The sequence below is a fragment of the Seriola aureovittata genome, chromosome 2, assembly GCF_021018895.1.
Source record: "Seriola aureovittata isolate HTS-2021-v1 ecotype China chromosome 2, ASM2101889v1, whole genome shotgun sequence".
Taxonomy (NCBI): Eukaryota; Metazoa; Chordata; class Actinopteri; order Carangiformes; family Carangidae; genus Seriola; species Seriola aureovittata.
Genome location: NC_079365.1, coordinates 5241684 through 5269485, shown reverse-complemented (window position 1 = coordinate 5269485; position 27802 = coordinate 5241684). Strand labels below are relative to the sequence as shown.

At 38.7% G+C, this 27802-nt stretch overlaps 1 protein-coding gene across 2 annotated transcripts in view; it reads left to right on the top strand.

Annotated features, from left to right (window-relative positions):
• Positions 1 to 27802, top strand: part of cntn4 (contactin 4) — a 159488-nt gene that overhangs the window by 84608 nt on the left and 47078 nt on the right. For both annotated transcript variants that reach the window (XM_056364374.1, XM_056364368.1), the window contains exons 6-9: positions 15749 to 15952; positions 19167 to 19269; positions 20817 to 21001; positions 26632 to 26771. In XM_056364374.1, the coding sequence (XP_056220349.1) occupies positions 15749 to 15952; positions 19167 to 19269; positions 20817 to 21001; positions 26632 to 26771 (632 nt within the window). The remainder of the gene's footprint in view (positions 1 to 15748; positions 15953 to 19166; positions 19270 to 20816; positions 21002 to 26631; positions 26772 to 27802) is intronic.

The following is a 27802-nucleotide window of genomic DNA, read 5'->3' as shown; positions in this document are numbered from 1 at the left end:
ATCGATCCTTTAACTACTTTTGCTGAGAACTGTATTAATGTATGCTGTATATATTTTATATTTTTTCCTACTATTTAGCCACTAGTTTCACTTCATTACCATATATGAAAATCAATAATCAGGCTTTTAAAAGTTTCTTGTTGTACAATCCATTACAGTAAATATCTGGTCTGCATTAATCAGTCAGTTACATTATTTCTATCTGATAAAGCAATGCAGACTTTTTAAATCGATGTGCAATTAAGGTGCATTTTTAGGCAAGAATAATGTAACGTGAATAGACTGTGCTAGATTTTGTTAATTGATCCTGATTTTTATATTGTACAGAAATTAATGGAAGTTCAGAGATGTTTAGAGTACAGTAAATACAGCACAGTGGCACACAAAGACTAACCACATGAACAACCCACTGAACATTGACACACCACATGATGGGTAGTCTCAGGCTACACAGCAGATGTGAGCTCTCCCTACCGCCAACACACTAACACACTGTCATACTTCAATATTCCCTTGAAACTTCTTTCCCTTTATCTCCATACCTGCCCATTTTTGCATGCTCTTTCTTCTGTCCAGCACGTCTTTCTGCATGGACGAACTCATGCTGCATACAGCGGGCAGGACAGCTGTCTGCCATGCATAATGTGTCCTCTGAGAGCCCCCTCTGGCAGGTGGAAACCCACCAGAGCCATGTGCATACGCCGAGGGTCCCACCACTATGGGAAGGTCTACAAACATATGGTACTGAATAGGGATGTCCAGAGCTTTTTCCTTGAATGTGCCACCCACATGCAGAATGTGATTAAAATGCAATGAGGTCCTTGTGAATGAGGGAAGGTGGCTTAGGTGGACTGACAGTCATTATGGTCTTGTTATTGGCTGTCAGGCTACCGATGCCACACTGAGATACATCTCCTCTATGCCAAAGGAATGTCATGAAATATGGCTTCACATGACTGAACATACAAAAGATTTTCTCCAGGTTTAAGCATGCAGTGGCGCTCTACAAGCACTGAATATGTATCATCATCTTTTTTCATGTTTTATTTTCTCATATATAGTTAGATATTCAGGGTTTGGGGCGAGGTAGCTATGTTTTATTATACCTGCTCAAAGCAGCCGGATGCAACATGAAACTGTGCAATATTCTCTCCATTCACAGACAGGGAAATTGGCTCTCAAATATGACCTTGTAATGGCCACACCAGGACACTGTCACCCCTACAAACCTAAAAACACAACTGTAAATTGTGAGGACAGGAAAGTCTTCTCTCCAGGTCAAATACCCCTCAGAATCATGAAAAATACATTTCATGAATATAAATTGTATTCTGTCATCGTCATCATCATCACTTCTCGTTCACTTTTACATGTCCTGGAGATTTTTGTATTTCCTCACATCCTTCACAGCATTCTCTCATATCACGGTGTTGTAGTTGACCTTTTCCTCATTAGTTATCTTGTTTCCATCAATTTATGTGGAAACATCCACCATTACATATTTTCTGACAGGCCTAATAGATTTGCAATGAAATAATAACACAACTCAGATTGATGGCTGGGCTGCTTCCTGAATTCCTGCCCCCAGTAGAGCATGAAAAGGCACAAAAAAACCTTTTCACAGAGGTACCGCGACCTTTCACTACTGTCAAATACATAAAAAGGAGATGTTGCTTAGACAAGTTTTAACCAATTACAAATCCCTGTATACATCATAACTTCCCATTTGCTGATCCAAAAATCTCTTAGCTTCCAATTATTTCTATACAATATGAAAATCCATAAGTAAGTCAGCCAGGAAAATGTAGCACACTCCGCCCATATTACATTATTCTTGCTTGAAAATGCAGTTTAATTGCACATTGATTTTAAATGTCTGCATGGCTTTATCTCATAAAAAAATAATGTATCTCGCTGATTAATGCAGACCTGATAATCACTGTAATGGTTTACACAGTTGAAGAAAGTTTTAAGCCTGATTATTGATTTTCATCCACGGCAATGGAGTGAAACCAGTGGCTCGTATGTATTATGCAGTGTTAGGAAAAAGAAAATAACCAAACCATCTGGTACAGTGTGAAACATATGGGTGGGTAACACATAAAAGGACAAAACAACAGTAGCCCTGTAGTTTCACAGTGGTGAACTGGTGGTACTGCTCTGATTTGAGTGTGTTTTGAATATAGCACCTACTCTCCAACATAACCTGGAGACTTTTGGATATATTTTTCTTTCTCATTTAAGTTTTGCTGCAAAATCCGTTTATTTCAGTGGAATGTCTGTAATTTGTGGATTCACTCATGTTTACAAAGGATATACATGCAAATCTTTCATGAGGTTGAGGTCAACTTTGAGAGGCAAATATGTGCCATAGACCAATAGCAAATCATCAATGCTGATCTATGAGGGAACAGAGAGCAGGAGAGTCCAATACAAGAGAAGCTGTAATACCCTGTTAGCTGTGTTGCACTATTAGCTTTTATTCAAACTGCTCCACAAAAGATGCAGCAGACAGCCCGTTTAATAAAAAAAAAAAAAGATTTGATTCTAGAAGCTTGCTGACATAGAGACTATGAGTAGGTATAGTTAGCCAACTACTGTAGCTGGTGAGCTAACTGGTAACGGAAGACCTTTGTTCTCTGAGTTGGCTAGCTTGCTAACTACAAGCTAGTTAGCGTGGACACTAATGGGACACTAGGTTCACAGTCATCCAGCTGCCCAGGTTTGGGAAACTATCAGATCTGAATAGCATGTAAACAAGAGAAACACCAGCAACCTCAAACGAGACAGTGCGCTCAGTGTAGCACGACAGCAGAGCAATGAAAGTCCTGTCAAGAAATAAAGGGGTTTCTGTCCGCTGAAAAGTTAGAGGGATTTAACTTGAAACAGTTAGAGCAAGTGGTGAGTTTGTATTAACAGGTAATGCTGTTACTTTAACACGACAGACGGGAGCAACTGAAAAGGAGCCCAGATCCCTTTATGAGGAGATGCAGCATTGTGGATCCCAGACTGAGGCTGTGTTCTGTGTGAGAGACAAAATAAGAAAGATATTCTGTCACAGCGATCGGTTTACAAGTAAATATAGCCAAAATCACAGCACAGACGTTGCCTTTAATTTATGTGTTTGGTGATTTTGTCAGACAACGTCATGGTTATAAAATCAGGATTTTAGCAGCAGCTTGGAAGGGACTGTTGGTTAACATGTAGGGCTGCGTTTCAGTCACTGTTTCAAACTTGTTCCTTTGTCTGACAACAGAAACAGAAAAACATGTAAATGACAACAGCTTTATTGTGAATTAAGCTGTATTAATATACTGTGTATGTGAGCAGATAGAGGAGAAGAGAAGCAAACCCGCTGACAGTTGGCAGAATGTAAATAGGACGCGATGATGTCAGTTGTTTACAGCGGCCCCAATACAGTTCTCCCCTACATCCTCAATAGCACATTGACCATACACGATCCAGCCATATAGTAGGTTTTGACCTAATCTTGTTTGTTGTCAGTCGTATTCAAATGACCACTTAAGACTTTCAGTGTCACATATAAGTTCCTTTTGAAGGCACTTAAAGATGAAGGTATTCGTTGTCAAGTTTTAATCTGCCCATGCTCTGATTAAGAACATGTTTATTCCAGTGGCATTTGCTGATGATAGTGTACATGACTCATATTTAGCAGCTTCTCTTTTTTCCATCAGGGATCATTCTGCTCTTAATCTGATTATCACATGACACATTTCAACATCTCCATGAGTAATTTCCTTTCACAATCCCATATTCAGTCCCCCCCCCCTTCCCCTTCATCTGTCTGAGTACTTCAGCTCTCTGAAATAATATCACATGTCACTGTCATACCATCCCCGCCAAGCTCACAGAGCCTTTTCTCCAAACCTTTACAGTTTTGACACAATGTAGCAGTTACCTTACAGTGAAGACAAACTTCAGTGACAAGCAGCCAACAACATGACAGCAGCATGAAATGGGATATGCTGTACTTGCCGAGAGTGACACTCCGAGTTGATTGGAGTTTCTAATCACGTACGAAAAGGTCACAGAAGAGTCTGACTGTAGCGCGCGCACATTTCCCAGAAGACGTGTGTGAGTGACATGCTTCTGAAATCTCTTTTTAAGCTCCTTAAAGTTTACAGTACACAAAGCTGTTGTTATTGTTGCATTTGAAGTGTGTGCATGACTGTGTGTGTGGGGTGTGAAGGACACAAAGAGAGGCTGTGTTAAAGGATGTGGAGCATAATGTAGCCTATACATGCTCATCTGATTCCATATGTGTGTATTGATGTCGAGGACTTAAATCAGACATATTTGTGGTTGATGGTGTGTAAGCACCTCCATCCTCTCTGCTTGGTTACAGTCACACGTCATGTCCTCAGGCTCCCTGGTGCTGCTACATAAACACAAATCCCTCGGTGCCCATGGGGATTTCATCCCAGAAGAAATGCGCTGTCACCTGCTGTGCAAGGGGAAAATAACAATTGTTGAAAACATGACAGCTTCGTCCACAGCACCTAGCTTGCTTAGCAGAGCACTGGACTGCAGGCTTAACTTGAATCCATAACACCTTATAGCTGGGTAACCTTTACAACTATATTACTGAGTTTGCTGTTGCAGAGAGTTCAGCTCAATTAGTGGGATTGTTCACTGCTGTGCGACTGTGAGCGTTGCACTGAACAAACCAGGTTCACTTGAATTGTGGATGCTTGATATCCTGGTCAAAAACTAAACCAATAAAGTGGTTTAGTATTTTGTTTTTCTGCAAGAGTTGTGATAAAACAGTTTTTTTTATCCAGTACATGAATCCTTTACATTTGTTGTGCACGCCTGTTATCTGTAAATATTTCCTGGAAAAATCCTCTACTTTACAAAGAATGTCCAAGTTTCTAGAATAAAGCTGACCTGGGGAGTTAACTGCAACTACTCTTATTATTTTCAATGTCAATTAATTAATTTTTTCTAAATTTTTTCTTGTTTAGATGAAAACTAGTAATCACTTTTAACCAATTCCAATTTCACAGATCCTGAGGTGACAACGTGTCAGATATCTTGTTTTATTTGACTTATCAAAACCAAATGAACCACCAAAAGAGTCATTTTGCAATTATATAAAACAGAGAAAAGCAGCATCTTCACATTTGAGAAGATGGAATTTGTAAATTAATCATTGCATCTGTAGTTTAGTTCATTAGTGTCAATGACGTGTCAAAATACCACATAAACTAGCAGTTAGCACCAAAATAGTATCAAAAATAAAAACAAAATGGCCTTGAAGGGGAACTCCACCTCTTTAAGGTCTAATTACAGATTTTGTGGAATACGACTGCATATGTGAAAAAGGTTGTAGAAAAGTTATGTATGCATTTTGTGGCACCAGAGAAATAGAGCTGTGTGAAGTCTGATAAGTTTCCTCTAGTAATGTTACTTGAGGCCTCAAGAGATATCACCGGCGTAAAAATTGGTTTGAGCTGAAGACTACAGGCTTAAAAATTAAAAAAGGAGTTAGAAAGAAGTGAACTTATAGCAAACCTCTGTAGATTGCTCCTCATCGCTGCTTGAGGCTAGCAGCTCGAGGCAACATTAGCCACTAATAGTATAACACACCTGAATCTCTGACAAGTCTCGGTGTTGCATTGCAAGTACTGGTTTTGAAGAGGAATACGTGGAATAAAAAAAAGATGATATCTCTGGCACTGCTTCATACATTTTGGTCCTTTTTCTTTAAACTTTCCATCATGAATCTGACAATGTTACAGGATTAAAATGCTAAATCGGTGTAGTGCTCTTTTAAAAAGTCAATGAAATTCAAGCTGTTAATTGGGGCTTCCCAGCTTGTTTATGTATATATGCTTATACTGTATTGTTGACATACAGTATGTAACAGAAATATATATCCAAAAGCTGTGAATATATGTTTATATCATATACAGTAGGGTTCAAGACATAGACGTGTTTAAACTTAATGAAAAAAAAAAGAAAAACATATATAAGCATATAGAATTTTTCTGTGTTTTTTTGATAAAACTTGCATATATAAATTAAATATATTTCGTAAACATGTTGTATCATAGAAAATCGTATAAAAATTCATCATATAGATGTTTTTAATATATGTACTTACACAGATTTTACTATGGATATTTCATATATATTATAAAGTTATATCTTCATATATGTCTATGTATGTGTCATAATAATAATATATACCCTTATAGGTGACATATATGGCAACATCTCTCTTGATATAGGGACATAAATGTCATACTTTACATTTCTGTAGAGGCCTTATTATTAATGTATATTTTTTTACAGATAATATTTACTCATGGTAGAATGAGGTTACTGATTTGACCTGCAGCATTAGTGTCGCTGTGTGTCTCATGTGTGAAGGACCTCTGAGGATTCATGTTGTCCCATGCATCCCAGTGAGCTCAGTTTCACCTGTTGAAAGAATGATGCAAGCCAGAGCCTGTGTTAAAGCTGCATCAGATATTATGTTGCAATCCTGTTTCTCTCCCGCAGGGAAAGGATGTGATAGTCATAATATTTGGATTTCTCAGTGGCATGTGTCTCTGTTGTGTCCTTTCTGATCGAGCACTTTATTAGGAAGTTCATATTAATACTGGGCGGGGCCTCACTTTGCTCTAAAAAAAGCCTCAGTTCTTTGTGGCATGGATTCAACAAGATGTTGACATGATTTCATCACATCATTTCTGCAGATTTGTCAGCTCCATATTCAGGCTGCCAATCTCCTGTTCTACCACATCCCAGAGGTGTTCTACTGGATTCAGATCCGGTGACTGGAGAGGTCACTGAAGTTCACTCACTGTCATGTTCATAAAACCAGTTTGAGACGACTTTGGTTTTCCGACATGGAGCATTATCGTGCTGGAAGTATCTGGTAGAAGCTTTCTGTTCTTGGCTGGCAGGAGTGGAACCTGACATGGTTTTCTGCTGCTGTAGTCCATCCACATCAAGGTTGGACGTGTTGTGCTTTCTGATATGCTTTTCTGCTGACCAAAGTTGTAAAGAGAGGCTATCTGAGTGACCGTAGCCTTTCTGTCACCTCCAACCAGTCTGGCCATTCTCCTCTGACCTCTTATCAACATGGTGTTTCTGTGTCGCTCCCTGGATGTTTTTTTGTGTTTGGCTCCATTCTGAGTAAACTCTAGAAACTGTTGTTTAGCTGTGCAGTTTCACAAATACTCAAACCAGCCTGTCTGGCACCAACAATCATATGAACTCAAAGTCACTGAGATCACATTTTTTCCTCTTTCTGATGTTTTATGTAAACATTAACTGAAGCTCCTGAACTGGATCTGCATTAACATCATCTCATATTAGTTCTAAGTTGTTTTGTTTGCTCAAGATTCAAAAATGCACTTTGTTGTTTATTTCATGTTTTTGATTTTCATTGAAATCCGTTAGATCACCAGCATGACAATAATGAATCCTTTATTTACAACACACATGCTGTATCACCTACCACTCTTATTATAACTCATCTCACAGATTAGAGAGAAACATCAGTGCCAGGATGACAAAGTCAGAGAAAAGTAAATGAGTAGAGATATGTGGGGTAATCAAACCAGGCTGGTCTCACCTTCAGTAATCTCATACTGTATGGATCGATAGGGTCATGTGTGTATCGTACCTTTTCTGCTGCTCACTGGCACATTCTAGCACATAAATACACACACTTATATATACAAAGATATACACTCATGCATAGAGTCACCTATGCTGCTGTGAGTGTCATCCTTTATTCATTGAGCAGTGGACAAGAAAAGCAAAACAGTCACCGCTGTTAAAGGAAATATGGAGTGTCTAAAAATAAGATGTTTTATTCACCCTCACTACCCATCCACCTCAACAGACAGTTATGTTAAGAGTGCAAATAAGACCTACTTCAATATATTAACCTGCACCACAGCCATAAAATTCCTCTTATTAGTGATTATAAAGACGTTAATACAATGTAAAGTATTACTTATGCAATATATATTTTGTAATAATCATTCTCATAGTCTTATTTTGTTATTTGGATTAATGATTTATATTATTGCATCCCAATGTAGGCATGAAGGGAAACCTCCCAGCATGCATTGGGGACATGCCCCCCCACTGTGAGTGCATGTAGTGGAATGACTCCAGTTTAGTCATCAGTCTAAGAGTTGGATGTAAAAACCCTGACTCTGTCTATTGTCCTCAGTCAGTACACCGGACGTCAAATAGCTCTTGGTGAATAGACCACAGGTTGCAAAACATTGTAAATTGAAAATGCAATATTGTACCTTGACTTATGGTCAGACTTTTTTAAAAGGGAGATAACCTATTAGAGTTTGAATAAATTGTTTGTCCAATGCTGGTAAAATGATTTGCTCTGCCTTCAGGTTCAGTCGAATGAAAGGAATTATGTTCATTCAACTTGAATTTATTTAGTAGGAATTATTCCCTCAGTTTTTTTAAGGTGCAAGGTTATATTTTTTTTTTTCAGTGTATTTTGATGTTATATGTTTTGAGACAGTGCAAGGAAAGAATTAGTGCACACTGTGTTGCCAACCATTTCATGAAGGTCTTTTTTAAAATCAAATACAGAGGGTCAGAAATTTTCAGATTCAACACATAGTTACTTTACAATAATCAAACGTTGAACATATCTCCTATGATGAAGTGTGACGGCAGCGATGAACTGTAGAGACACTGAGTATTTGCACAAAGTGATCAGCTGCTCATGGTGCTGGCCTCCACTACTGGTGTCTTGTGTCATCAGAGGTCCTACCTGCTCCTACAGTCTGCACTGGACGGACGGAGGGAAGAGGCTGAGTGCAGATCAGGCATGACACACCCTGCCAGGCCAGATCTGAGCACAAAGGCAGAGCGGGGTGCTGCCTCCACGCTGCATCCACACACTCACTCTCCAGCTGACAGGCCAATGTCAGAGCATGCCAGAAATATATGGTAATTACTATCTGCAGAGTCCAAGAAAGGGGAATGGATTAACACAACCTGGTTACAAGACGAGGAGCTGCCTCAGAAATATATATATTTTTTTCCCTCCCAAATGTGCACTGCAGTTCCCCTCCTGCCTGTCTCTGTGGATCAGAGGCAGCAAGAGGAGCTGAGAGGCTGTCACTTTCTCTCTTTTTCAAAGCCAACCGCATTAATAGGCTGCCAGTGTGACCCAGCCGCACTCTTTGTACTACACGATTACTGTGTTTAGTTGTGGACCTAATGCTGCTGACCTCTATTTTCTAATGGGGAGAGAGACCTTTAAGGGGCACTCAAGACTGAAATCACTTGTGTGCGTCTCCAGTAAGAGTGGATTTTTTTTTTTCCTAGTGTGTGTATGTGTGTTGACCCTGTTTGTGCTCCCACCCGAGGCTTTGAGAGCACGGAGCATGTGCATCCTGTCCGGTCCTGTAAAGGAAACAGTGCAACAGAGGATTCCTGCAGCCTGGAGCAGATATGGGAGTACAGGCAGTCAGGAACACAATATGGGATGACAGTAGTTTAACTGAGGAGGGGTTTTCTGAGTTTCTTTTTGTCTGTTTGTTTTTGTTTCTGTGCAAAGAGCACAACCTCTCAAAGATGTTCCCCTAAAATCACTGAATGTGTAGATTCTAATAGGACCAAATTGTGAGTTTGAAACTTTTCTCATGCGAAGTCTGTGGCCATGTTGTTTGGCTGAGTGAGTGTCCCTCTCCTCTCCATGTATTTCAGAAAAAGTAGTTCACATTGTACCAGATCAGCATGCTTTACCCTGTTTGACACTACCCAGCAACCCGTCTTGCTCATGAATGTAATACCACACTACTTACGCTTGCACTCAGAAAAATATTCAGCCCAGGAGAGGACGAGCGTTCACCGTTTTGATGTCAATTTGTACATTTTGCAGAATTCCCACATCCCACTGCTTTGTAATTGGGTGATTAAAAATGCATATTATTGTCACAGTGTGCACAGTGTGTGTTTTACATGTATTATTTATATCAAGTGATGAGGCAGCTGATAATATGTATATTACGATGCCAGACCACTGTGATGTAACAGTCACACTGCAGACGTCCCTTTTTTATTGACAGATGGCGGCTTTGTTTATAAAAAAAAAAAGAGGAGTTTTAGTTGTTAATTCTTGTCATAAATGTTGTTTGTGTTTAAATGAATATGTATTGCTTTAAGCAGTGGTGGCAGATGCCGCCAGGGACAGCGTCAGTGGCTGGCTTTGCCATGAGGCTGCAGCAGCAGGATGAGAAGCAGGCCAGGGCCTGTATTGTGCAGAAATTAATCACATTACAGGGAAAAAAAACAAAAACATGGCTGGTTTTTCAACTGCTGGCTGACGTCATTGACTATAACAGATACATGAGGGCTACATGTACTACAACTGCTGCCCTTTACAAGGAGTTTGTTTGGGCGTTATCTGCTGCATTAAGTTTATTTACATCAAATCAGCTGTTAACTGCACATGCTCATCTTTTCATTTTGAAAAGACAAACTTAAGTGAATTAGATGCATAGAGTTGATTTGAACTGTGGCTGTGAGTGGGACCTTGCATACAATCCCCCAGTGGATGTTTGTATGGATGAAGCCATCAGATTTATTTATCTAAATGTGCATGTACATGGCAGCAGTGAGGTGACTAGGTAAATAAAAACACATTCAAATCGACAATAAGAATACGTACGTACTGAGAGTAAAGGTGCACTCCACCAGCTTTATACATCAATGTCAGTTTACTCATCATGGGGAGAAGAACTCAGCCCGTGAAAACAGTTGTATAATGTCCGTTGCTCTGGAGGAACTTTCAAAAATCTCAGAAAATAACACAGAGGTCATCATCATGGTTATCTTATAGACTACATATTTTCAACAGGACACCCAAGTTACAAAGTGTAGGTGTGACGTTTTGAAAGATGTGGGGTATTTATCAGACAGGGAGGGTTTAACAAAACATGCCATCAAGTTGCATTATGGAAAGTGTAGGATCTAGCATTTGACTGATCCCATATTTTAGAAAATAGAAGTCAAGATGTCTCAGCCTTTCCTACATGAATTTAAATACATTTTACATATGTTTTATCTCTCACAAGTCCCCCAACTTTATGTATTTTACCAAATGACTTATATCCCTTTAAGAAAAATACAAGTAAGCTACTTTCCACCTCTGCTTTTCTGGTGTGTTTTGATGTGATTTATGTGATTTATGTGGCAGCTAGCACATATAGTAGATGTTTTCAGTGCTATTAGGCATTACTGTTTGCTGTATAAGTGAGCACAATGACAGCTTATTCAGTTTAGCTGAACTGTGGAGAGTAAAATAGATATACTTAGTTACTTTTGACCACTGCATCATCTCTGATGTCTGACTTAACATTTGTTAACATTTTGTCAATTCAATACAGTGTAACAGCAGAAAAATCTAAGAAAAAAAACTCTTAACACCATCTGATTTTATCCTGACTCATACTGCACGGCCTTCATTTAAATTCTGTTTGCCACCGTAAATCACTGAAAATATCAATTATTTAAAGTTTTCAAAAGCCTGTTAAAAATGGTCGAAAGACATAAAAGAGACACTGTGTGAAAGCCCAACATCAGCAACTCCGACTGGTTTTCTCAGCTTGTCTCTGCATGATATATAAATAAAGTTATGATACTATAAATAAAACATGTTCAGTGTATTCACTGACGAAAAAACAAGAGGGTTTTAAAAGGGGACTCTACTAAATTGCTGAAGTACTCTGGGAAAAGGGAATAAACTGCAAAGGCTTAGTACAACTAAAGTAAGAGATAGGACCAATTAAAATATAATAAATGTATTTTTAACAATGGATGTTAATTTTTTTTTGTTTTGTCTTTATGAAACTACATGTTCACTCTTTAGAGTAACATTTCCACTGACAGTATACACACATAACTATATGTGTGTCCTTCCACAGGTGTCCGAAGTTGATAAAGACTTTCCTTTCCAGGCTGTCATAAAGAATGATAGACCTGCCTTTGGATTACAGCCCACCTTCTTTGTTTCCGTGCTTCATCTTTTTATCACAATTCAGCCAGGGCGTGATCTTAGCTATGCAAGGACACGGGCATGTTTGACTTGCATGTCTTGTTCAGCCTTTGAATATTCAGCGAGGCCTGCCCTTTGAAGATGCTCCTGTGTCTCCTTATGTGAGTGAAGCAGCTTTATTCACTGTGACTTCTGCAAAGTGATCTTTAACCTAGAGGGAAACCACAAAGAACTCTTGCGGGACTTCTGCAGACCCCTCGCTAAAGGATCATGTTTTGGAAATAACAATAAGAGATAAGAGTGCAGCACTAAGATTATTGTATATTTTAACCTTTGCAACATCTGTTTTTTTTAGATTTTAGTCTTAAAACAACTCAAATTATTATTTAGAGCTCATGTGGAAAAGCGGCTGCTGTCGTAATACAAACAAGGTTGATTTCCTGTTACCATGGCAGTTGTCATTGTAATGCTGCCTCCCAGGGCAGCTGGATTTCTTCTACAATTTGTCTTAAAGATGTCCTGGCTTTATACCAGGGAGCATTGTGTAACCCATAAAATCAATGCCCTGGATGATTTTGTGAAGACCGTTCGGCCAGCTGTGTGAGACATCTCATTATGTTTTTGCTCTCTGTGGTATTCTGCAGCTCATGTTGTTCCGTGCAGGCATATGGGTTTTGAACATAGAACGAGAGCAGGTGCAGCCATAGTCCAAAAGCACTGGAGAGGAAACAAACACAAACAACATGCCTTATCCTGCCTTGAAGTGTCCCCTGTCCCTATGGACCTCTGCTGTGCCATTACTCTGTGTTCAGCTCCACACGTACAGCAGCCAAACCATAAGCCCAAGCCCCAAATGGTGCTGATCGGTACACTACCTGCTCCTCTCAGCCAGCAGGAGGACGGGATCATGCTGTGATAAATGGCCAAGCAGCTAGGGAAGAGGAGAGGAAGGGTTCTTCCTACACTGTTTTGCTTAATTGCTGGCCTGCAAATAAGTGGTGAGGTTTGATTAAGCTCAGCAGGAAAATAGCACATTGTATGCCTGTCAGTTAGACTGGCAACAAACTCAGCAGCAGATTATGTCACAGCATTCGGTTTTGATGAGTCGACATCAATAATTTGAAGAACTCATCCAGGAATAGATCTCGAGCCTGACCTGTAGAGGGCTATTACTCAGACACCTTATCTAATTCATGTAACATGGTTAAAATGATGCTCACTTCTTCAACTTGCTGGACACCAGGAGCAATGAATTGTTTTTTTTTTTTGTTTTACATGCCATCGTAATTCTGCTCTGCAATCACACTGCTAGTCTCTCTGTGAAACTCCCTGTAGAGATGACGTCTGTGGTTGAATATGGTACTAGCACTGATGACTGTGATGACATAGGGATTTTAAAATGGGGTTTATGAATTAAATTTTGTATTAATTGTATTATGTTGTTAAATCTGCTGAACATTTGTTTCAATTTAAACACTGGCTCACGTGTAAATTGGATTATTGACCAGGTAAATGAAGCCCCATAATTACTTAATTTCATCCACTATAACAGTTAATTAATTATTATTACGTAATAATTACATAATTGCTATTACTTTATCAAATCAGCAATAATTAATTAAAGATAATTCTAGGTCATAATTTTTATGATTTGTTCCCTTCCTTAAAGTAATATGGTGATGTCAAAAAGCTCAATGAACCAGATAACTGAGTGAAGTCTTCTGTCCTGATTAGTCTCTTGAGAAAAAAAGAACGAAAGAAAGAAAGAAAGAAAGAAAGAAAGAAAGAAAGAAAGAAAGAAAAAAGAACGAAAGAAAGAAAGAAAGAAAGAAAGAGATGACAAGTCTTCAAAATGTGTTTTTTGCTCATTTTGAAACACTTCGACACAATGAAGTGACACTGGGGAAAAGCTGACATTTAAACTCATCGATTTTAGCAGTCTGACAGGTACTTGCCGACATGATGCCCCACTTCCTGTTAGTAATAAGTCACACCTTTGGTTGGTTTCATAACAGCACGTCTGAAGAACTCCTGTCAAATCCTGAAAGTTTGAAACAGTGGAAAATGGTCCTGTCTTGATTCTGTCTTGTGAAAAGTGTGATGAGCATTAAAATGAGCAGTTAGCCTTCATTTCACACCTTCTCTGAAGCCATTCATTAAGATGTGTAGAACAAACACCACTGGTGTCTGTAAATTATGAAATGTTGAAAGAAAAATGTACTATATCAAATAAGCTATTGTGGATAAACCAGGGATAATAATTATGGGTTCAAATGTGTTATCTGCTGCAGAGTATCAGGTCGTCATGCACTCTTAATATATATTGGATATTCCATGTTTTGCAGTTTATATAATGGTAAGATTTAAGGAGCTAATAAGGAACAGACCCAGAACTAATATCTACCAGCACCTCTTGAATAATTCTGAAAAGGGGATTAGATATCAGATAATGATTAGTTAGTTGAGAACAGGCTGCTTGATATAATTTTAATGAGCAAGCATAAGTTGCTTAACAGAGTATCTGTGAGTCTGCTTACTAACCAATCATTGCATCTAATGAATTTTTCCTGACTAACTCCAAATCAGCTCATAAACAGTACATAACCAATAACTAATGATTACTTTGTTATGGTGTGTATATGCATCATACCGAGTTTGTTAGGGGCACATTATTAATTCTCAATTACCTGTAGATGATGAACAAAGACGAAACAGACAGAGCATTAAAAAACAAACAAAGGCAAATGTAGAAAAAAAATCCAGATTACTCAAAGACTTCTGACCAGCTATTCGATCTATAAATCAGCCATGTTTTTTAAAAGCATGAGTTTAGCTGTGAAAGAAATGTGAATGTGAACCACATTCAGTGGCAGAAATAACTTACAAATAGCCCCTTTTAAAGTAGTTAAAATTGTTAGCAGCACAGACTGTCTCAGTGTTGAAAAGCTGGAAGTTTCTAGACCAGCTGTTGTTCCTGAAGTTTGGAGAAAATGCAGAGCACATACATACCTGTCTTCTCTGAGTGATGGAACTAACTAGCTTTAGCTTTAGCCAGTCGTCACAATGAAATGCTATATCAGTTATCCCATAAACTAGCATATAGTGTGGCTGTGTAATCTAATGATACAATAATGAGCGCATGTAATGGTGTAATTATTCATATTTTATTCATTGGTTATTTTAGTCATTATGAACGCTAGCTTCAAGTCAGATGGTTATCATGTTGCCATTATGTTATCTGAAGGGACACAGAAACAAGTATCCTCAAGCCAGAACTCGTTAGGAACTACTTGTTATTCATTAAATAGCAACTCGCTAATTAGCAACCCATTATTGGTTCTTTATCAGTTCATTAACTGCTTAAGATTTTATGTACCTAATTCTGAAGTGTTACCTGTGTTCTTTGTTGTTGTGGTCTTTGTTAGAAATTATCTGTTGTTGATTCTTGTCTAAGGAACTGTAATTAGTCATGACAACACATACCCCGGTGTCTCGCAAATCCCTGGTTGTGTATGCAGAACTCACCACATGTAAAATGGCCATCAACCTCTCACAGATCCTGTAATCAATTTTCACCTTAGCGTGGTGTGGCTCTGTCACCATTTTCACTGTCCTCAGGAGGTCTATAACTTATCACACACCAAAATATCTTGGTTCACTCCACTCTGTCACCCAAAAAACAAAACAAATTTAAATTACAAAATCTTTTTCTCTTCTCATTGTCCCCAGATCTTATATTTTCCTGGATCTTTAATGAATACCCAACGTTTGTGAAGCAGGACACTCGTCGCTTCATCTCACAGGAGACAGGCAATCTGTACATCGCCAAAGTGGAGCCCTCAGATGTCGGCAACTACACCTGCGTGGTGACCAACACCGTCACAAAGACCCGAGTCCAGGGTCCGCCCGCTCCACTGGTGCTCCGCAGTGATGGTGAGTCCTGCTTTTGAACAGACCAGCTTCACTAACATGTAAACATTACCAACCACAGCACGGAAGACCGCTGGCTAGTTAGTTAAGAGGTTGGTTCGGGATAACTGCGCTGCATATCATAGTGGTAATCATCATAATTAATGCTAATTAGAGTATGCCGTCTTTGGGCCGTTTCTTTGGATGCAAATGTTTCCTCTTAATTGTTCTGAATTGGCCTAATCATATTCATGTATTTTCAAATGGAGTATATGTTAAATCTGTATTTGCACACAGCCACCTCTTCATTAGACTTCCATAACAGGAAGATTTGTGATGAACCTCTACTCATGTAGAGTTTTTGTGCAAACAAAAATGTCCTTTTACCACTTTCATGTTTGGCTGGTGTTTTTCATCTGTTTTTCTTCATGCTTTCATTAGTGCTAAAAAATGCAGCTCATTCATTCTGCACCGAGATCTCTTGGGATGATTTAATACAGCAGTGTTGAAAATAAGCACCAGTCCTGGTCATGGTAAACAAAAAGCCAAACTTGTTTCTTTGGTACCCCAAAGTAGGACAAGTGGTTTTATGGAATACAAATGAAATTCAAAGGTTAATTATCTCATTGTTCGCTAATTTCAGCATGTCCTTTAACGTGTGGATCTGATGCTTTAGGCTGGCCTTATCAAGGCACTCCAGACGAAAGGTCATTGTCAGCAAGTAATCTAATTGTAGACCTCTGTCCCAGAAGCATGTTCCTCACTGTAACTAATGTAATGTAGAAGAAGAAATATGAAGCTAAATGTAATTTTCACAAAAAATGTAATTTATGTGGGTTTTTACCTTTAATTATAGCTGATCTGATGTAAGAAGATACACATAACTCTTATCACACAGCTTTGTTAAACTATTAACTATAAGTATTAGTGGTAATGCTTTTTTTAACCCATTATTTAGCCTTTATAAGCTGTTTCTAAACTTATTAAACGTTTAACTCATAACAACATAGTTGCTTCTAACATTTTTGTCAACAACTACAACTCCTATGACACACACCTAACATTAAGCTTTAGCCATGGATTAATAACAGTCCTTACATTGTGTTATAATGTGATCATTCATTCTTAAAACATTTGTTCACATCATTTACAGGCAGGTTTAAAAATGTTGAATGAATGTTTTTAAAACTCATGAGGAAATAACTGTCTAACAACTGTAGTCTGAGTGATTCTGGATTCTTGAGGCAGATACAGTTTTTTTTCTTTTATATTAACACATAAATGTACAGACCAAATTTTTTTTTTTCATAAGGCCTTCCTTAAATTTGGATATTAAAGAATTGTGTGAGCTGTAGCCGAAATGCCAATGCCAACATTTGCTTTTCACCAATTTATTATTTGAACTGTAATTACAAACACGCGAAATTATGTTATCAAGCATTCATTTATTGTTTTGTAAGTTATGGGTTCTTCACAGGATGAGTTATATTTTTTGACAAATCGACATACATTACAGTGTCTTATTAATTGTTAAACTAGTTATAAATGATAATAGGAAAGGTTAAAATAAATTGTTACCTAAATTAGTGTTAGGATTAATACAACTAGTATTGATAATGTTACATGTATACGTGAAGAATCAAATGTAAGTACAGGAAGCAAAACAAAAAAAATGCTAAACATTGTGCTGCAATCACAGCTTTTCATCAGTTAACCTTTAAATGTAATTGTGTAGCTCTGCTGTGGTAATACAAGGCTCATCTTGCAAACTCAGTAACAGAATAAAAAGAAAGGACGAGGCAGTTTTCAGGGGAATTAGCCAACATACTTCAAATTACAGCCTATGTCACATTAGTAGACAGAATCTCTAGTGTTCTCGAGATAGCACATATAATTTAAAGAAAAAACTGTGAATTGGGTTGTCCATATGCTTTTAGCATTTAATAGTAATAATAATATATATGTTAAATTAAGAAAATAAATTCTTAAAGAAATTGTGAATAGCTGGTGTGATTTCTTTTTTTTTTTCCAGAGCACTTCTCTTCCCTGCTTCCTTCCTCTCTTTCCTCACCACGCCTTTATCTCACCAGGCAACAATAGATCAGCCCCACCTCACAGTCATGGGGGCTCAAGTAGAGAGGGGGCAGGCAGGCGCATTAAACAGGTGTCCCCTACAAAAGGTTATGGTATGAGACAATTACCCGTCCACTTCCACCTGTCTGCTCTCACATGGGTGATAGTGCTGTGCTTACATTCCAGTATGAGACAGTTGTGATAAGGATCTGAATTAGCTTTCACAGTCACTCAGGGAGCCATCCTGATAACACATGCCTCACCAAATCAACGAGATGAAATTGGCCTGTTTCCTCCATCTCCAGAGCTATTTGTGCAACACAGGCCTGAATTACAGCGATGGGGGGAAAACCTATTGTTACACTGGCGGATGAGAGTGGATTAAAATACCATATTGTGCACCCAAGGCTGAGAGCTGGCACAGTTCGGAGCAATGAAAGTGTACCCAATTACAAATTTGTTGATATGATTTACCTTAGTGTCATTTAAGGTGAAGAATAGAGTAGCATACACGTGTGCCTTTCCAGTGATGTTAGACACTCCAGTCTTGATTTATGAATAAGTCTCTCCCGAAGCTAGAAAAAAACCAGAGAGCCAACATTCCCGTCTTCTCCTTTATCCCGAGAATTTTAGCATGCACAGCAGCAATATTATAATCCACCAGAGCTGCTTCACCGACAGTGAATGGGAGGCTTTGTAGACACAGTGGCAGTACCCAGGGGGATTTTATGGGCCCATTTTCTGGTTCACAGCTGTTAGCACTACAACAAGATGAAACTCATCTGGATGTAAAAGCTCAAACCATGTATGAATTCTCGAAGTTGTTTTTTCCATTCAACATCAGTGTGTTGCATGTCCACTGGAGAGCTGTGTTTTGGCTTCTTTTTCTCATTATTTTCAATGGGAGAGCGTTCTGTGACAGCGCTGAGAGCAGAGCGCTCTTCTGCTGCTCAGATCGCACAGCGGTGGAGGTTGAAACACATTTCAGCTTATAGTGAAAAGACGGCTGCACTTGAAAAAGGTTTTCAGTAGTTTTTTAGCAACAGCAGCAGCCACAATTTGTGATTTCTTTTATTTATTTATTTTTGTTTGAGTTTTTTTAACTTGAATCAAAAACAGAACTTTTTTCCACTAATACAGATGCTCATTTGCATTTCTCTTTCAGGTGTGATGGGTGAATATGAGCCAAAGATTGAAGTTCAGTTTCCAGAGGTTGTTCATGTTGCCAAAGGATCCACTGTAAAGCTGGAATGCTTCGCCCTGGGAAAGTAAGTCAGGCTCAACATGCTGAATAGCATATAAAAGGAAAAATATTACTAGAGAAGCTGGGATATATATTTTTTTTTTCATGTGTTTCTCCACTTTGCTGGAATCCCCATGTGTTTCAAGCCAGGCTACATATCTAAGAAATTACAGGGCAGGTGTTGTGGTGTAAGAATCTTCTGATAAAATATCTGGTTTTGTGACACACTGCCTAAAGTTAGAATAGTGAGAGGTTGTACTTCACTCCATTTTCTTCAGATTTACATTCACCAGAGAATAAAACCCTTTAATTGTGCATGTTATCAGGCCTTTAAACCTCCTACCAGAGTCAGCTTTAGCCAATTATGTTTATGCACAAAAGGAATTTGATTCTGCTTTGTAGTGACTCTCAATATAGTCACATGCACACAACAAAGAAAAGATAACAATATACAATAATATAATGTCTATATACAAAAACCAAATAATAAAACAAATAATGCAAGGGTGTGTGGGAGAGCAGAGAGCTGGAATACATACATACTATTACTGTAATAATTCATGTTAGATACTGTATGCCAGAGGTGGATTGTGTTCAGTACATGTATGTATCCATGTCTATTGACTATGTACAGCTGCCTTTGTTTTATATTTGATATACAGTATATTCTGTGCATTCTGTATCTATCTCTATATCTATCTATCTTCATCTATTCCTTGGAATAGATATATTTATGGGGTAAAAACTAAATGTTGTGCTCCGCAGTTTTCTCTTACATTAAATATTAAGGATCTCAAAAATTTACCCTACACCACAATTTAAGGTTAATGTGGGTACATTTGCCAATAATCTTGCAAAATTAGGGAAATTTGAATCAAAGGAATAGAAATACTTTTGGGGGCTGTGAGAAACAGTAGCTTCTATATGTACAAATGATTCTATGCTTTTTTAAAGGACAGTCTGCAAATAATTGGGTTTGGCATGTTTCAGCATTCAGAAATTTTGCAGTGCTAATTCAGCACATATCTAGTAAATGTATTAAAAGTTTCAAACAGTGATCAATAGATCAATAGAACAATCAATAGATATCTTTGTATAACTTTGTATAATTCAAGATTTTCTGCACAAACCTGTTTGTCACTTTTATAAAAGAGATATGGATTAGGGCCAAACGATCATATTGCGATATGATTTCAGTGGGAATGGTCATTTTTGCATTAATTTTCTACTGAAAAAAATATAAAAATGATTTTTGTTGGGTCTTTAACAAACTAGCATGTTCCCTTATGTCTGAGGACTGACTTGTAGGACGGGGCGTCTCACCACAATGCTTTATTTATGGTCTGATGTCTGACACATTCAACCCATATTAAAACAAATTGCAGCTCCTGCAATTTGGATATTGCACTTGGCCATATTGAGATTTTGATAATTTTTCGATTAATTGTTCAGCCCTATTAGGAATCACAAGTAACTACGCTTTTCTGCAGATTTTCCACTTACGAGTAAGAAGTTATTCACAAAAATTTGACATCTGTGACTTTGGAGGGTTAATCTTCTCTGTTTTCACAGCCCAGTGCCCTCTATAACCTGGAGGAAAGTGGACGGCGTGCCCTTCCCCAGGAAAGTGGACACGAGGAAAGCCAGCGGTGTCCTGGAAATCCCATATTTCCAGCAGGAGGACGCCGGCATGTACGAGTGTGTGGCCGAGAACTCGAGGGGAATGAACACCGTGAAAGGAAAGCTCTCGTTCTACGGTAGGTGATCCTGTCGTGCATGAATATTTGACCAGCGTGCACCACATCTGTCAGAGCCGCTCAGACTGAGAGGCAGCAAAAGCAGACACAACTGGTCCTCTAAGCTGCCAGTGGCTCATGTGGCATACATGAGGAGGGAGGTTCGTTTTAACAGCACATCAAAATGATTAAAGGCTGTCAGCCATGATGCCTCTAATATTTTGATCCAGATTAAAGGAGTGATGCGGATGAGGCTGAGCCCTTGGATACGACCTTGTTGGTGAGCCTTGTATTGGATTCCACCAGATGGCATCATGATTGACATCCAACTTGACTGGAGATCAAAGCTGTTAAATGTACTATACATAGACCAGTGGCACATATGTCAGGGACATAATCTGCACCGCAGCATCTGGATTGACAGGAAGGGGGTTAGTAGATTGACTCATTGTTGCTGATAGTCCTGCGGTCGGAGTCACACCCGCTGAGTTCAGATACTAGAAGTCCTGAGAACCACTGACTGGGATGTGCAGACTGCTTCCTCCCAAAGTTAGAGCTACACGACTATCTGCCATTACAAAATGATGGATAGTGCAGATTTAAATACATATTTTAAAGGGCAGCAGGGATTTTTCTTTCTGAGTGGGTCTTTTTATAAACTACCTGTTTATGTTACCATTAAAAACCAACACTGGTGAACATGTACCTGTATTTGAATTTGCAATTTAACGGTTGTTACAATTAGTAAAATAAATTGTTGTGACTAATCTTCAAGTTAAAGTTTTATGTGATTTAATTGTTCCTATACACAGCACATGAAGAAACACCTGTGGGCTATTCAGACCTCAGGGATTTCTCTTTCTGATATTGCATACCATTTTCTCTATGTTTATTGATGCACACTTACAATGTAAGCTATTACATAAGTTGGTCATATATGTCCAGCATTCTTTTTGCTCATACTATAGTAGCTGCATGTTTTTCCTCTACATTCACCTGCTTTCTGTCTAATAAGACAAGAAACATGAACAATAATAAAGTCAGTATATGGTTCATATATATTGAGTAGCATTAAAATGGAAATAGTTCTGCAAAGCACCTCTCAACAACAAGGCAAGTGCTGCACCTAAGACATAAAAAGGCATTAAGACAAGATGTAAAAGAAACAGGGCAATCTAAGAATATGTATATAAATAAGAAGTATATGTGTCTTTTGGCGAGAGCAAGAGTGTCTCAAGTTTTGCGTGCGCAGTGTGTGTGTGTAGAAAAGTGATCAAATAACTCAGATCAATCCTCAAACCTGTGATTTCTGGGTGTGCTCTCGGTGTGTGTACTATTCTCCCACAGTGAAATACACAAAAGAAAATTGAGGATTCACTGCTGGACCAAAATTAAAACTAATTAAAGATGGTGATGGAACAGCTCCAGGAACACCTTGAAAAATAACTTGTGATTTTAGGTTTATGAAGCCAAATTTGGGACTGGGCAAAATTAATGGAGCATAAGATTCTTAATTTTAGAACTTTAGATTGAGGCAAATATTATGAATCCCACAAGTCCGCTCATATAAATAATCAAAGTTGGCAGACATCTCTGACCTTATTAGTTTAAAACAGCTAATATGGTAGGTATGGATAAAATAATGCCATTCCATTTATATTTGAATAATATTGTGACCTGCTCAGGTTTGCCAGGCTGTAACTGGTGCTCTGATTGATCCATGAATTGCCCTCCTACCTCGACCGCTCTCTGTTTTCCTTCTTCTGATTCTCCCCTCTTCAAATCATGCTGTCAGCTCTCAGAAATAACTCATTTGGGGTATTAAACAATTGACATTATTTACTGCAGTGCTCTTAAGCTCTTATCCTCAGTCACTATACCAGCCCAGTAGCATGCTGGGATCTACTGCGTCTCCCCTTTTTTGATATGTTTTCTTTCTTTCTCTCTCTCTCTCTCTCTCTCTCTCTCTGTCCTGCTGTCTGCAGACAAGTGATAAAAATCAGTAATCTTATTTTGAACTCCCTTTGAATTAAGCCTTTGAGACATTCGTCAGCAGCGTGAGCCATCGGGGGAATCGATAAGGGTATCGCTTGTAGAGCCAAGCAAGCTACAGTGGACAGAGAGCTGGGCCTCGTGTTAGACAGGAGATGAAGGTGTAACTTCACGGTGGCACTGTGCTCATTGTTAAAACATTTTCACACCTTTCATGTCAATTTTAATGTACCAAGATGAAAAAACACATTTTGTTCTCCCTCTAATAATGTCGCCATAATGTGTTTGGAGTTTGATTGGATATGAAGGAACTGGATTTCCCATTAAAAGTAGTGTTTTTAAAATGTTAGACTTCTCTTCATCCTGTCTTGTGATGTATTGATGTATGTATTCATAGAGCAGTAAAAGTATCGACTGAAATGAAAATGTATTATCTGTGCTGCCTTAGAATTACATTAGTGATTAGTTGAAGCTGGGGGTGAAATTAGAGTCATTATATCTTGATGCAAAGAAGTTCAGTTCTTGTTTGCATGTAGCCACCATCTTCTTCCCTGTTTGTCATAAATCTCCTCACTGGAGGCAGTTTTCAACTCAATCCAAGCCAGAGACAAGTGGTTTTGTAAAATTTCCATCCCTGGAAGAAAGGCTTTGAAAAGAAATGGCCCTTTGCCTGCTTGTTGATGTTGATATTACTCAGAGGGAGAGTAAGTACAGAGCTGTGACAGGTTAGTTTCCCTGTTGTAGTCACATTTGTGTTTCTGCAGACTTACCGCTGTATTATCTCATAGTGATTTCACTGATAAGGCAAATTCCCATCTTTCCTCTGCTATAGCCACTTGACGTTTGGCCTGATTGTGTGCGAGCTCGGCCCGGTGCAGGCAGAGATGGGCTGCCTGCTTTCATTTGGTGAGTGTTGACTGAGAGTCAATACGTTCACTGTGGGTGAGGGATAGAGTGAGGGTCCCTGACAGTGAGGAGGGGGGGAGAAAAAAAACAACAACAAAAACAACAATGCGGTGTTGAAAGGTGCAGTGGGTGGGGCAGCTCAGCCAGGCTCTGATGGAGGATTGCAGTAGCATGAATGCTGCTTGATGGTAAACGACAGGTGATGGTAGAGTTTTATAGAGTACATTTCTGCAATCTTTTTCTAGTGGAGTCCTCGTCCAAATACGTACATAAAAGCACATAGCAAACAATTCAAGTGTAGCCACGCATTATACAAAGCTTGCATTGATTAAAAAAATTCTTTATTGGGTAGAGAATAGACCAAAGACAGGGTCGGTGTAGATGCAACATCACACAGATGGAAAATAAATGCCTCCTCTGCAGCAGGATAAATAACAGATCTGTCTGCAGCTCTCAGTCAAAGGAAATTGGAACCCTTTTTACTGTTTGCACAGATAGCAGATACCTACAGCACAGCCTCAGCCAACCTTGTGCAGGCGCCTTGGCTGCCAAAACCATCTTAGAGACCTGAAGTGACACGTGATCCACTGTGCAGGACTCTGTCACAGATACACAACACCACACAAACCCACCCCCTCCGTCCCCTGGTCTCTACATCCACCTCTTCCTCTTCAGCCAGTCTTTCAGACTTTTTTCAATCTTCTCTCTGTGTTTCTGAACACCCACATATGCACACACTCTCTGGCTCACACATTGCAGAAGCTGTAATGCACAGAGATAGCGCTGGGATGCTTTTGCAGTTATTGAATTTCTTGCTGTCCTGCTTTATACTCAAAAATAGCAAAATAGTGTAAAGCAGAAGCCAATTAGAGCAGGATGTGTACTGTTACCGAAAGGCCTCCACAAAGGTCAGTCCTTGAGAGTGACATTAGGTGAGGACTGTGGAATGGAAAAGTGTGGTCAACCATTACTCTTGTCCTGCCACCGGCCTTGTGTGATATAGGATGATAGTAGCTTGACCTACACATCATCCAAAATGTTGTTGCACAGAGAGCGCTTTACTGATCTACTTTTATTTACTACTTTTTTTTTTTGGCTTAATCATTAACTAGCCTTGAGTTACTTGCATGACGCAGCAAGAATCAATTCTCCTCCTGTATAACTATACCATCATTTACTAGGATCGTATTGAAGGGAGGATTTTTATGGCACCAGTGGCCACCCTAATGTATATAGATCTGGTTTTCATCATTTTTGTTCTATTAAAAGCGCACTGGGAGAACTGAAAGAAGCCATGAACGCTGCTAAATGTGCAATAAATGTGGGATTCAGAGTCACTGTCACTAAAACTCACCACAGACAACTGGTGGCTGCTGTCACTCTGAAATCTACTGACAGGTCTTTTAATAAAAGTGACTAAATTTAACAAAATTTAATGACATTTCCTGTTTTCCTGTACATTTCTATCAAATAACACATTATGGATAACTTTGTCTTCCACAATAACATTATTTGAAATGGTCTGTATGTTGGTGTATTAGTGAATGAATCCTGCTCTTTTATTTATTTATTTATTTATTCTCAGTCACTGTATACAGTGTTTTTTGTGGTGCTGCTTTTGTTTTTGAGCTGTATAAAATGTTTTCCCGACTGTTAGGATATAGCGAGAGTACTTGTCATTGTATGACAATAATGACAATATATCAATTTTAAATAAAATAGAGACCTGATACTTCATGATGAATAATGTAATTATTATAATAATAAAATAAGGCCGAATAGAAGGACAATGAAATTAGACAGTAGAAATAGAAAGACAGTAGATGATAAAATATCTAAATAAAAATAAAAATAGAAACCATTAATAATAGTAAAATATGAGATAATTAATTAAAAGCCACGTTAAATAAATAGCTTTACAGCTGTCAAATGTTCACAGAGCTGCATCTCTTATAGCTCCTGGCAGGCTAATCCATAGTTTTTGAGCACGGTTCAAATAAGCTGCGCTGCCTATTTTTTGCCTAAAATTTCCCTTCACCAAGAGTACTGTCCTTCACAGTTTATTATCCTTGAATGATGTTCAATTATAGCAACTTTGGGGGGAATATTGAAAGTAATAAAAAAATTTTACCTGAAAAACATGCAGAGGAAATGGACCTCCAGTTGTCCTCGTAGGCTGCTGCACAATCTGCATTTCAGCTCTTCTTGAACTGGCAATCAATGTTCTTTATGAATCACTCAAATTATGCTTTTTTAAGATGTTTTTACACTCTTATGCTTCATGTTATATTATAAAATAGTCCTTTATTAGTCCCGCAGTGGGCCATGTGCTGTCATGTATGATTGCTGATGTAATTCTTTTTTATATTCTCTCTGTGCAAAGCAAATTCCCAGAGGGGCAATAAAGGTTTCATTCATTCATTCATTCATTCAAAACCTTCCAGCAATAAGATAGCGCTGCCTGGAAGTAGCCTGTCAGGCAAAATCCAGGGGTAAAAAGTATGTAAAGTATCTGTTACTGCTCCTAAGGCTTCACCGCTGTGAGCACATGGTGATGACAGGTGGGCAGTCAGACTACTTTGTCAAGAGATTTTAGTGACTTAATCAGACTCAAACTGTAACATTTTGACAGATTTTGAATCCCAATGAAAATTATGGCCCTCGCTTATTTATCATTTCCTTACAGCCAAAATATTTTGTCACTATCAAAACTCTCCAGTTCACTCTCACATTTTTTTCTTAAATATTTCCAGCCCCTCCTCATCTCATTGAGAAACCCCAAGATGTGCAGAAGCTCATTGACGACTCGCTGGTGTGGGAGTGTAAAGCCACGGGGAAGCCGAAGCCGTCTTACAGGTGGATGAAAAATGGAGAGAACCTGGAGTCTGCTGAGGTGAGACCTGCCAAGCACTAGCACATCTTTTGAGCTGAAGATAAAGTTCTGCTTCCAGGTTTAGACGTTCAACAGCAGCTTTTGGCACAGATGTTTTCTTGCATCCTCGCTGGTGCTGCTGTTGAATGAAGAATGTGAGCAACCATGTCCTGTATTTTCAAGGCTTTATTGTGCTGCTTGTTCAGGCTTTACTGACTAATTACCACACATTATCGTCTTCTTCATTACAACACGGTGCCTCCAGTGCTGCAATACATTATGTTATTCAATTCTGCACAACGGCATTTATTTTAAAGGAATTAGACTGTGTCTGCTGTGCTTTGCTGTGCTTACAGACTAAACTGTGAACAGGCCAAGTATTTCACGCTAGTCTGGAAAGCACAGTGATGTAAGAGCTGCCCTAATCTCCTGTTAAATCTCTCCTCGCCGAGTGCAGTTATTAATCCTGTGCCACCAAACGCGAAAAAGTAAGATTCTCTATATAAACAGTGTATCCTACGTTTGTTTTAGATCCCTCTGAATCCCCATTATGGTTATTATGATGACTCCAAACATCCTACTTGTGCATCTAACTTTCTTTTCCTTCATTATGTTGGATTATTATTTTGGATGCTCTAGCCTGGTTGTTTGGAAAAGATTGATTGGACACTCAGGCGCAGCTTCCACCTGATAAATAAACAGGCATTATGTTAATTTGCTTCATTATGCAAAAAAGGCGACAAACACACCAGGGGTTATCGATCAGTACTTGAAAGTTATACATGTCGTCGGAATGAACCCAGTCTGTCGTTATATTAGCAGAGACAAGACTCTGCAGAGCTCTGTCTCATAAAAAAAGAAAAAAAGAGAAAAGATTTGACTTTGCTACCAGGGAAGAATAATCAACAGTCTGTTTAGCTGGTGGCTAAAGTTTTTATCAAAACCCTTTATAAAGGTAACAATCTTGTGATTGTTGGGTACTAAACAAAACAACCCAGCTGTTTTTATTTGTGTACAAAAACAGGTAGTTTCTTAAGGATGTTAAATACCGG